The 12626-nt window shown below is 39.7% G+C and overlaps 1 protein-coding gene across 8 annotated transcripts in view; it reads left to right on the forward strand.

The window, feature by feature from the left end:
• HDX (highly divergent homeobox) overlaps positions 1-12626 on the forward strand; it is a 53299-nt gene that overhangs the window by 25336 nt on the left and 15337 nt on the right. For all 8 annotated transcript variants that reach the window (XR_008468457.1, XM_054214531.1, XM_054214529.1 and 5 more), the window contains 2 exons: positions 5157-5303; positions 10850-11057. Coding sequence is in view for 7 of the 8 variants with exons in the window: in XM_054214531.1 (XP_054070506.1) it covers positions 5157-5303; positions 10850-11057 (355 nt within the window). In the remaining variant the exon portion in view is untranslated. The remainder of the gene's footprint in view (positions 1-5156; positions 5304-10849; positions 11058-12626) is intronic.

The raw sequence follows: 12626 nt of genomic DNA on the forward strand, positions 1-12626 counted from the left end.
GGTATCTAATGAAGCTAGCCTTAGATGGGCTCGAAAGGAGATTGGACGTATTTATTTAGAGTAACTTAAAGTAGGAAGTGCCTCCAATTTATAAGATACTGGGATTGCTAGCGAGCATTGGAGGTAAGTGTCCTATTCTACTTTTTACTAAACTTTAAAGAACCTCTAAAACATACCAAAAAAGTATTGCTCTGTGAGATTGCTTGCTGTTTCTCCGTGGTAGAGTTTCTGAGCAGTAGTGACTAAAATTTGTTGCGAGAGATTTGTTTGCTAGAAATAACCATTACCTTAGAACATTTCATCACAGAGCATCAGAACTGAACTGTTGATTGAATATGATTTCACTGCAATTTAAATAAACATAACTTTTGTTAACAACATACAGTGCTCAGGTGCGGCATAAATGCAATAGTTGTTATAGTAAAGCTCTAGTTCTTTCATTTTTTATTAATAAGCTGAAGATTGTGTATAGCTTTTGTGCATGTGGCCTGAAACATTTTCAACTGATGCATAAAAACTGATGTAAAAAAGCAGGCTCTAATAAAAGGCAGGATAAGGACACTCCACTGCAATGCAATTATTCATACCAATTATAGACACTAGATTTGCACCACAAATACTGCATGCACAGTGGGTAGTATTGAGGGGCTCAGCAAAGTGCCAGGAATGTCTATAATAAACTGGGTCATCTCTTATAAGAATGTTGTTATTACACTTGAGAGGTCAAGGGATAAGCAGGGTTTAACCCTGCGCTCGGCAGAACTGCTGATTCAATTTGCACACAAGGATTGCTTTTCAGTGTGAGTTGATAGTCTATTTTCTGCTGGAAGAAGCTGCTCGCTGCTTTTCAAACTGTGGACAACAGAACTTGTAAATGTAAAGCATTCAGCAAATAGTTAATACTGCCGAAGGTAAAGCCGGCCTCGAAACAGCAAGCAAGGGATCTGAAGAAAAGGAAAGGAGAGCTGTATTCATAATGGTTGTTATAATGGAGTAAAAATATAAACTGACTTACTGACTTGTCTTCACTATGGGAAGTGTTGTGCTAAATACAATGCTTTTCAGTATTATCTTTTGTTATTTTTTTCCTATGCTAACTGGTGCATAACCATCAATGTAACGATATTTGTAGGACCGGGGGGTTTTTCTCTTGTTTCCTCGGTTTCTGTGATGATACTAAGCATGAGGCAGTCATTAACTAAATCGATGATGTTCAGTGCAGAAATTCTACGCCTTATTTTCTCACAGAAATCATTGACTTTTGTAAAAGCATTATGTCATTTTTGAGCCGCTTATAATGTAGGAGTCAACTTACGTATAATCTATGCCAAGGGGATGATCCTGTAATTGAATGTAATTTGTGATTTCCCTAAGAAATTCATGAAAAGGCATATGGCACCATCCGTTACACAAAGGTGAGTTAGTCTGGATCTAAAGTTTGTCCATCTAGTGAGTGTAAGGGTTGGGACTGATCCCGTTACAGAGGCACAGCAGTCGAGAGTGGAGTAAGCAAATGATCTCCCTTTGCGCTCTCTGGGCTGGCATGAAGGGCTCACACTCACTGTGCGCAAGCGTGCCGGCACACCGCTCCTGCGGGTCACTTAATATCCAGTGACCTGCCACCCTCTTAGCAACTCCTTTGTGAATCACAGCCCTTCAATGTCGAGAATCTTTTTGGGGGGGGCAATGGTAAAATTTCAAGTCCAGTAACCTGATAAGATTCTGTCTTTCGTTGCTGCAAAGACCAGCCAGCTGTATTACACTCATCACTTATGCTGCCAACATGTACCTTCCTGAAGACAGTGCTTCTAGCTTTTCAGAGGCTCAGTTCCTACCTGCTTGGCTGTGTTTAGTAGGTTACTGAGTGCTGATCTTGTTGGAAAAAATGGCAAAAATGAGATACGGACTCGAAAGTAGAAACGTTCAAGTGGAATGAGAATACGCTGAGTTTGCCAGGGTGGCTGAGCCAGGCATCACAGTAAGGCTGCTCTCCTCAACCCTGAGGGGGACCTGACTTGTCATACAGTCCTCTATTTACACACGCTTGTTTTTCCCCTCAGTTTTGTTCGTGTTTTCCAGACTCTTTCATGTGGTGAGTGTTGTGGGGGTTTTGTTTTTTCTTTCATATCAGTTGACTGGAAAAACTTGTTCTCCATTTCCTTCTCTGACCTGCAATTGCTGTCAGTGTGATTCATGTGCTGCTGCACGAGCTCTTCAGGAACGAGTGAAAGGATAAAGTACCTGGAGTGGCACTAACTGCAACAGCAACAAAAAAGCAGAAATACATATTGTCACCTGAAACACTAGGGATCATTTTTGACGAGGTAAAGCAAAAGCTTTAAGTTATCTTTTTTTTTTCTTTCCGACCTCTCCATTTCCAGAGTAAGTGGCTGCAAAAGACAACTTTGGGAATGTAGCTGCAGAGAGTTCCCATAATTTTAAAACATCTACTTTGATCTAAGATGTTGAGACTGACTCTACAATCCTGGTCTTGTAGCAAAATTATATAGCAGCTGTGAGGTGAAAACCAGTGAACAGTGTTTTATCTACTAAGAATCTTATTAAAACACTTGTAGTAGATCATCAGAATTAATATACATCCACCTGAAATGGAAAAGATATGACACCACCTTTTTAAGTAAAATTTTTCAAGGCCCCATGGTTTTGGTGAACACTGCTTGCTCCACTAAAAATCCTTGTATTTAGTAAGTAAAAGCTGAGCAGCCCCTGCACCCTTCCCACAGCACCATCCCTTTGGTAACTCTACAGTCAGTTATTGCATGTCTTTTGTCTAACGTGGGGGCCATTTGCATATCACAAAAATACGGCTTTTCTGTTAGCGAGTATTCTTGCCCTATATTGTTTCAGTAGAAGGAGCATTTTCTTAGATGACTAGAAAATCATGTGTCAAGCAGAAAATATCTGAATTTACTCCAACACCAGCTCTACTTTCTTTGGGTTTTGTTCTCATTTGGCCATTGCAACAAATTCGGGGAGAGAAGACAGCACTAACTGGGGCCGCTTCCTTACAGATGAAGGAATATGAGACGGATTGCCTTTTGCTTCTCTCTTTTCACCCCTCTGCTGGGGAGGCGGAATTTCCACAGCACGTTCCATGGCTGTTTCTTTAAGCTATGCATATTGAATATGAAGAAACTTTCTATTTTATTTTCCTGGCAAGTACGGATCGCAGTAAGCTGTGTGAGTGGTGGATTGTTGCAGCAGTGTTGTCAGAGTGAACTCTCCCAAAACCAACAGCGAATGTTACGTAGTTAGTTATGTTTTAAAATGCTTGGTATACTTTAGAAGGTGAAGTTGCCCTGAGCTACCTGTGCATTCAGGAAAGCAGGACAGGCCAGAGTGACTTGTTTCTCCGTGTAGTTTGAGTGTTGCTGCCACGCTCCTGTCTGCCTTCCCTCTCCTCAGCACTTGGCTGCCTCTCCCCGACTGCAGAACGAGAAAGAGCTCTTCCCATCACTTTCAGAAGTTACAATCTATTTTTCCAACAGCTATAAAAGGAGATACGGCTGCAGTGATTCAGGAGATAACTCTACTTTTGTTCTTTGAAAATGGCTTGTAGGGAGGAGGAGCTCAGGTCAGGCGTGCAGGAAGACCTGCATCTGCTACGGGTGGATGGGCACCAGGGATTTGGCTTTGGTCAGCAGGGTGCTCTGGAGGTGAAGGCCACTTACTGCACTTTGCCTCTCATCCTAGAGCAGCCTCGAAACATGCCAGCTGGATTCCTTTTAGATTAAAATAGACTGCAGCGTGCCATCTGGGAGTGCATCTCCTGAGCAGGAGCAGAGGAGAGCCGCTCGCTGGCGGCATGCGTGGTGTGCCCATGAGGACCTCCTCGCGTCCCGTGATCCCGGCTAATGGATGGGCAGGGTGAAAACAGCTTCTCTGATTCTGCCAAGAAAATATCTCAGTGCCCAGTAGCAGTTAATAATGGACCATATTTGTCTACAACAGTTCTGTTGTTTGTTTTTTTTTCCTGGACCACCTGGGATAATTTTCAGGAGACAAGGTTTTGATACCACTATTTTATATTCATATATTAAGGAGACTCAAGTGCTTCTAACGTTTTGAGAAATAGTAATTTTTAAAAGAAGAAAATCGCAAGGATTACCATATTCTGAAGATTAGCAGAAATTGAAGCTGATAACTGTACAAGATTGTCAAACGATTCTAGTTCTGCAAAATTTCTTTTTATTCTATTTTAAAGTTATTTCATTCTAACTTTTAACAGTTTTTAAATGAGCAAACTCAGATTTCAGATATTGAAATAATGATTGTCTTACAAAATTCAACTGTTGAAATAATGACAATGACAAATTCGGCACGTGGCTACAGTTTACTAGTGCAGACTTTATTATTTCATTTATGTACTCCGAATAGCAGGAGAGATCGCAAACATGGGCTGGTATAAAGAAACTGTAGATTTTAGTTCAAATTCTGAGCTAAAAACTTCTGATAAAGCTTGTAAGTTTGAATGATAGTGTATGCCCACAACAGTTCAAGAAGCGGTAGGATGCCTAGGATTTGTTTCTCAGTGTTACTCCTTATATCAGTAATCCACTATCACATATTTTGATAAATATACACAAAGAGTTAGGGAACTCGCAAATAAACAGTGGAACCAATTTAAACTCTGAAGCTTACCAAATAAACATTAAAGTATTCCCTTTAGGAACTCAGAATCCTTTGAATTATGCATGTATTGTAGTTTGCAGTAAGATAAAAGAACTTTGGGTGGGGGAGGGTGAGAAACTTGAAAAGCCTTAAGGAATAATTTGCATAAATTGGGTGGAGAGAGTAAACAGCACAAGGGGAAGACAGTTATTTTCAGTAAAGCCTTACAGAATGAGATAAAACAAATTAAAAAAATCAGGTGGAGTTGAAACAAAGCTGAAGTGCTTTTAAATTTGCATTAGCACTGCCATTGCCTTTAAAGCAAATCCCAGGGAACTCTGTACTGCCCTGGATAAAAAAACAAACTAAAAAAAAATAATTCTTAAGGGAGAGTTAAAAGAGAAGAAAAGCCATGGAGACAGTATAACGTGTGTCTTACTGTATGCAAGACCTCTGGAAATCAAATGAACAGCATAAGCAGAATTTTTTTTTTCATCTAACAGTATTTTTTTTTTATCTTACAGTTACAGGACCGCACACAATTTAGTGACCGAGATTTAGCTACCCTAAAGAAATACTGGGACAATGGTATGACCAGCCTGGGCTCAGTCTGCAGAGAGAAAATTGAAGCTGTGGCTGCAGAATTAAATGTTGACTGTGAAATAGTGCGGGTAAGAAATCCAGAGTCTTCCCCTATCTTGTCGCAGAAGCAAAAATAGGACAGATGAAAGCCTTTAAAAATTTCATGAGGAAGCTTGAAATAGATTTCATGTATTACATAATGAATGACCACGTTGGGAAGTGCTCTCTTGCTCCTTCTGCAGTCTATATATAGAAAAAAGCCCTCAGGTAAGAGTCTTATTGATCAGCAGCAGTAGCAGCACTACGAGCCATTTGACATTCTCTTTAGCTTTGAGTAAGATTTTAAGTAAAAGTGTTATGTTGTTTAGGGATATCCTAGAAGACTGAAAAGTGCTATTTATATTGCTATTAAGAAACACAAAAAAAGCCTTTCTAAAGATACAGGGAAAATATTTCTCGTTAATGCTTATAGGAAAAAAATCATTGTAGACATATGAAAGAAAATGCTCAAAAGTAGGAAAAAAATATATTACGAGACTGTCTTGAGGCCAGGTTGAGCTGTGACAGAGGGCAAAGGGTACTGTGAAGAATTCTGGGTCGCTTCAGTTTGATGGTCTGTATAGGTGTCATTGAGGAAGGACTGCTTTAGAAAGTACAGGTTTGGTGTGGATAACCCGATTCTTGAGAACCACTCCCCATCATCTGTTCCAGAAGTCAGGAAGTTTGGTACAGCACCAGTTGTTGCCGCTGTATTCCCAATTACCAGACCTACATCATCACTCTCAAACTGTGGGTGTCTCATGTGCTCAGAGTGTTTCCATTCTTCAAAAAATAGTCTGACTGTCTTTGCAGTCAGTACAAAAACGTGATTAGAGTCTTCCTTTCCCTCTTAACAGGTGTGACAATTGTGACTAGTCCTTTCAGCCTTCATCCTTTTTTTTCCACCTCTTTCTTAAAATTCTGACGTTGCTACAAAAGTGGAACTAGGAGCCCTTACTTGAAACTCTTCTTTTGGGGAGATCTCTCTTGGGTTAGTATATCAAAATGGTACCAAAGCTACTTCCAGTATTGAACGCTAATTCGATTATTTACTTGCTTGCTTTCCTGAGCCCATATGAATTATAAAAAAATAAATTGTGCTTTTGGAGGCTGAAAAGAATTACTCTTTTCTCTGTAGAGAATAAAGCTGCTCTATATTTTCCAAGCTCTTCAGTTTGCTTTCTGGAAGGTGAAGCTGTTTCCACTGACAGCATCTCAAAATGGATTCCTGCATATGAAATACCTTATTCATAGGACAGTAATACTGACACTCATGCTTCACCTCCCTTAGTTTGTTCCCTTAAGAACATCCTTATTGGCACGCACAGGATGACAGTATGGAGTTCTGTACACATCTTTCAATAGCATCTGCTGGAAGTGCTTTTGTCTTCAGGGCAGATGTACTAGGCTCTAATCAACTCCCTAAGACTCTCTGGCGTAACCTATTTTAGAACATGCACACGTGAATGAACAAAAAGATTTCTTTTCCTCATAGTAACTAGTGTTGTTACCAGTGTTGTCTTAACTCTGCCTCTGGTTCCTCTATATGGCAGACTTGAGAACTATAGCAAGAATTAGATGGAGGTTGGTCCTTCACCATGCTGAATTATGATTTTTGTTTGTAAGGGATGAATTAATGCTACAGCACCTGCGTGATCTTCAGTGACTCCTGTTGTCTTTTCTCTAAGGCATGTTGTGCGTGTCCCAGCTGTAGGACAGGTATTTTCCATCATGTGCTCTAGAGGATCTGTCCTAAGTTTGTTTTGGGATCTATATAGGCACATCGTATCGTGTCTCTCCTTACCTGCCAACCTGCGTTTGCTTCGGTAGGAAGCACTGAGGTCTGGAGGTAAGTGTGCGGCATCGTCTCCTTCTCGTGAGTCAGGACTCGGCAACGACGCAGTCAGCTGTGAGGCATGAGTGAACGACAGCAGCTCTACCCTCCACTGCATGCTCAGCCAACAGGAGTTGGACTCAGGATGCTTCTGGAAAAAGCTTCCTGCTTTCACTACTTTGCTGCCTTTGCGTTTCACTGTACCTTCAGTTCTAGGCAGCGTGCAGCTAGCAACTCTTTCTCCATTTGTGATGTAAATAAAATAAATGTAGTATATGTGAAGTAGTAATAAGTATATATATACACAAAACCAATGAAATATATATACATCAAATAATACACCCACAAAATACAAACTATATTGTAAATAATATAGTTTTATATAAATATATACATAGATAACTGTAAAATATTTATATATGCATATAATATCACAAGTTTTAATACAATTAAATACATGTCCTCATTTTTCCCTTTTTTAATAGATTTTTTTAAAAAGGGAATTCATGCTTTGTCCATGTCCATGTTTTTTGCCATTCCAGACATACAAATGATTGATCCTTGTGACTCATAATGGCCTGAAAGATCTCCAGTACAAAGACAGTGTCAAATGTGCTTTCCAGTACAAGGAAAGATAATGTTTGCCACTATGGGAGTGAGTATGGGGGGAGTTACACATTTTTATATTTCTCTTTACTAATTTTATTCATCCATACCAAAATAGTGTCTGAAAGCAGAATAGCCGCCTTGACAGCAAGACACTAGATGGTTGAGAAAGTCGGATGACAATTATCAAACTCCTCAAAAATTTGTGAGAAATATAAGGAAAATGCATGACTCTTTTTAATAGAACGTAAAGCTTTCATTCATAAAAGGTCAAAAGCTACTCCTAGGCACCCACCACAGGCTAAAGACACCCCCTGCTGTTTCCCAGCAGCTCATCAGATTAAGGCTGGATTGTGGAAGGTAGTGCTTCAGTCTGAGTTTAGCAACAAAATCACGCAGTTGCAGCAGAAAGGCCACTCATTCTTCACAGCTGACGAACGCTCTTCTTGTTGGGGGCTCTAGGCCTAATCTAGATCCAGTTTAGGATCAAGAGACAGTGGAAAAACAACTCAGAATATCCCATCTTCACTTTTTCAATTAAGTGGGATTTCTGAAGGTTCCAAGCTAGAATCTTTCTAGCATGTTGACACCCTAACCTCGATATCTGGAGAGCTGTAATCACGCTTCTCAAGTGGCTCCCTGCCAGTCCACTTACTTATAGGCAGCCTGAGGGCAGGCATATGCTGGCTCCGTCTGCCTGCCCGCTCGCTTTTCTGCCCTAACTCTTGCTGGTCATCTGTTCCCTGTAAGCTGAGGGAGTTGCTGCTGAGTTCATTGCTGGCTGCAGTAAGTAGGCTTAAGGGGTCTGATCACGTGCACTTTACAGATCTTGTTTGAAGTTCTTAAGGAGATAATGTTTTAGGGATATAATTAGAATTATTACATGCTTTCCTACATAGAAATGCTAGTCTGCTTTTACATTCTTCATTTTACTGCTCCAAAATATTCACTGTTAAATGCAGCATGCAGGATAAGGAAGCTTTTTGCTTTTATTTCCCATTTTAATTTGAGACATTATAAAAATATCTTCTATGACATGTTCAGTATGTTCAATGAAAGATTTTCTGCCTTGAAGGGTATGTAAAAAGACAAGTAAGATCTTCCTTTCCCAAGTGACTCAGTTTTTTGCTGAATTTTTTTAGAAAAAAGAAGTAGATTTGCTTTTAAATTTTGTAGTTGTTAGCACTATTTATTACCGTCATAAGATTATGAGGAAACTTAAAGAATGGCAATACAGTGTTTGGAAAAAAAGAGAAATAGATCTGGAAGGGGATACTTTTTTCTTTTTTTTTTTTTTTCTTCCCAGACTATGTAATGTACAGAAATATCTAGGTAGCTTTCTCGTTTGCATTCTTCAAAGAGGAAAATCAATAAGCTGGGAAAGCGAATATCACCCAACAAAAATGATTTGCCAAAAATAGTGTTAAGCATGTCATCTTTTAGCTAATTAAAAAAACTCAGCTGGCACAGCATGAAACCATTTTAATAGTTGGGACTGCTGTCAATGTTTCTTAATTTTTCTATTTGATAATCAAGGTAGTATAAATAAAACCTTTTTTACTGAACTTTTTCATGCTATCAGAACTGTAGCTAAAGAAAGTGTGATGGGGAAGAGGAACAGTGCAGGTATTTCTGAAATAAAGACAGAGTAATGTTGTTTAGTGTATCTTTAAAGAAAAAAATCCTGTATTATTTTAATGTGGTTGGTAAACTCTGTTGGAACGTAGACCTTATGGAAGGGATGTGCATTTTGCCACGCCATGATCGTATGTTTTCAAAAGTAGGAACTGCCTATGCTTTCTAGAGGTAGTTTAGATAAATGGAGATACCTGTAATTTTAGCAATCCAGAAATTCCAGCACTGCACAATGAAGATGGTCCCACTAGCGCTGTCAGCACTGCTCCTACTGTGTTGTAGATGGTGTGGAGGAGGGAGAGAGCCAAGTCAAGAAGACTGGGAGTTAGCAGTTGGCAGAGACATTGATTGCTGACTCTGAGGAGGGATTTTGAATGCCAGTGGAGAACTTACTTGGATGGAACTAAGTGTCTGGGAACAAGAGCTGTTAAGTAGAAATGAGATTGGATGAGAAGTCAAAAGCCCGAGTAATGCAAAGGAAGGGAAAGAGTAAGAGGTGAGGAGTTACAGACAATTCTTATTACATCATGTTAAAGTCTATTTTGAGTTTTTAATAATTTTTAGTGTATTCTTTTCTTTATCAGAGAAAGCAAGTTAATAACAATTATACAGATACACTTGCAGAATTTTGAATTTGATTTTTTTTTTCTTTTTTGAGACTGCCAGTTTTATTGATGTAAAATGAACTTAAAGCAGCCATACCATCTGATCATGAATGGTTTTCCAAGTTCCTTGGTTCTGGACCTGTTTTATCTCTCACCACTGTTTACAGTATACTCTTATATACCTTAACTGCAAGCAGTGTTTCTTAAAGACTTGTCTTCCAACCAAAGACAACTGAAGGATAATATTGCTCTGAGCCAAATTCTGCTATGTTCTGTCATCAAAGTGTAGTGATGTAGAGCTACCACCTTGGACAATTTCTTCCGTGCTGTAAAATATCCTAGAACAGGAGGGCCGTTTGGATCACTGGATGCTTTAGTCCCCTCGTGGAAGTTGCGAAGTGGGAGAACCTGGATCGAAGATCTTATGTTAAATTTGTTGAATAATTTAGGTGGGGAGGGACCTTACAAGGTCACCTAGTGCTACTCTTTATTTAGAGCAGGATTGACTTCAGAGTTAGGTCAGGTTTCTCAGGATGTTGTCCAGTAAAATGTTGAGTACCTCCAAGGTTGGAGATGCCAAGAATTCTATGGACAAACTGTTCCAGTGCCTCACTGTGAAGCATTATTTTTTCTTTTTTCTTAATTCCAGTCAGAGCTTCTCTTGCTGCGACTTGTGACTATTGCTTCTTTTCCTTTTGCTGTGCACCTTCCCTTTTCCCTTGAATTGGAGGACTGAGCCTGGACAGTATGCTGGGAAGCAGCCTCATGAGAGTCAAATACAGGGGAATAATCACCTCCCTTCAATTACTGGCTACGCTCCTGTTCCTATAGTATAGATGTGCTAATTTCACTTGGTTGTGGGCCTGTTGCTTTTGTTATAGTTTCTGATATCATTCATGTTTATTTCTCTTACAAGACTTGGATTGGGAATCGAAGACGGAAATACCGTTTAATGGGGATTGAGGTCCCACCCCCTAGAGGAGGTCCTGCTGATTTCTCTGATCAATCTGAGTTTGTTTCTAAATCAGCACTTAATCCAGGAGAGGAAACTGCTACTGAAGTGGGGGATGATAATGATAGGAATGATGAAGTATCAATCTGCTTATCTGAAGGAAGCTCACAAGGTATTTGAAAATGCAGTTATTACTGTGCATATATTTCTAATTTTGTGCAGTGTGCATGCTTTGGATTCTCTGTTGTACACATTCAGAAACGTCTGAAAGGGTGTCTGACAGTCACAAATTATCAACCTTGGCCATACTGAAGGTACTGTTTGGTCTCTTTCTTCTGCTTCTCTTGATATGATTTTTTTTTTGGTTTTGTTATCACAAGGCTTGCAGAAGCCTTTTATCATAAGACCTCTGTTTCTGCCAGATTCACCCAAAGTTAAATGACAAATTCACAGTTTGCTGGTGCAACTGAGAGATGGACAGACAGTGTAAGTCTCACTTCCCTGGGAAGCCAGGTTTAAAAAAATGGTCTCTGTTAACCAGCTGGTTCTACACAGCCAGCTTGAATATCTGTTCCTGTTAGCCTGAATCACACCAACAATTCTCATCTAAACAAGCACTGATGCACGTGAGCCTGCCTGCTTTGAGCTGACCAGAGCTGTGTAGTTACAGTTTTCCTGATATTAAACTCATGCTGATGAGATACATTCAGAAGGTGTGTTAGTTCAGACTTAGTCTTGAACTAAAAGAGCTTCACAGTATGTCAGAGCACAGCAGAGCATCTGCCATTAAGCTGTCTGTGGTGCGTATATGCTCTCTGACAAGCAAATACAAACCAGCAGAAAAGATCAAAGTCAGTAGCAGGGGATTACTCACAGCCTTAGAACTGCACATACAGGGTGCCTGTGTGTTCTCAGGAAATTGCATGATCTTGAGTGATGAATGTCTCAATCTTAATTCCCTTTTATTCCACCTCTTGGAACCGCATGACCACGTTAAATCGATCTCTCCCTTTCCCTCTTGTACATTAGCACTCTGGGCCTGGGGCAGGTGAAATGCCGCTCCGCACAGTCACTAGCTTCACAAGCTCAACTAATTGCTCCCAGGGCTTCTGATTAGAAGAGATCAATAAAGCCTTTGCTCTCTAAACTAAAAGAAAGTCTGATCTAGTGCATGCTATTGCAGCTTAATATGCCAGACTTGATCTTGTCATTTTGTCGGAACAATTTAAAGGAAAGAACTACAAAAATGGAAAACTGCTGGGAATGAATTTGTGATAGCTTTGTCATATTCTACAGTAAAGAGAGTAAGATGATAAAGAAGTGGGTCAAGTGATTGAAAGCCAAGTGAGATGCAGAATCTAAGAGTCCTTGATTTGCCTGAGGTATGGAAGGAACTGATTTTTAGTCAGATCTGCTTGAAAGAAAATGGTGACGGGGAAGAGTCTGAATTCTCTGTAGCTTAAAGTGAGGAATAACACCACGTTTATTGAACGAGGCTTTCATAAACACCATAAGGCTGTAAGACTATGAGTAGATAATTAGGGTCAAAGCTTAAGGAAGTGCAAGAAAACTATAGGATTTCCATAGCATCCAGGAATCCCACTTCCATTCCTTTACTCTACCATGAGAATTATTTCTATTAATTTGTCCAGTTCAAAGGAGTAGGTTTCACTGCTGCAGCTCAGCTTATTTTGAACTTCCTAGGAAATATTTCCACCAATAATCATGTGTACTATTCAGT

The sequence above is a fragment of the Rissa tridactyla genome, chromosome 9, assembly GCF_028500815.1.
Source record: "Rissa tridactyla isolate bRisTri1 chromosome 9, bRisTri1.patW.cur.20221130, whole genome shotgun sequence".
Taxonomy (NCBI): Eukaryota; Metazoa; Chordata; class Aves; order Charadriiformes; family Laridae; genus Rissa; species Rissa tridactyla.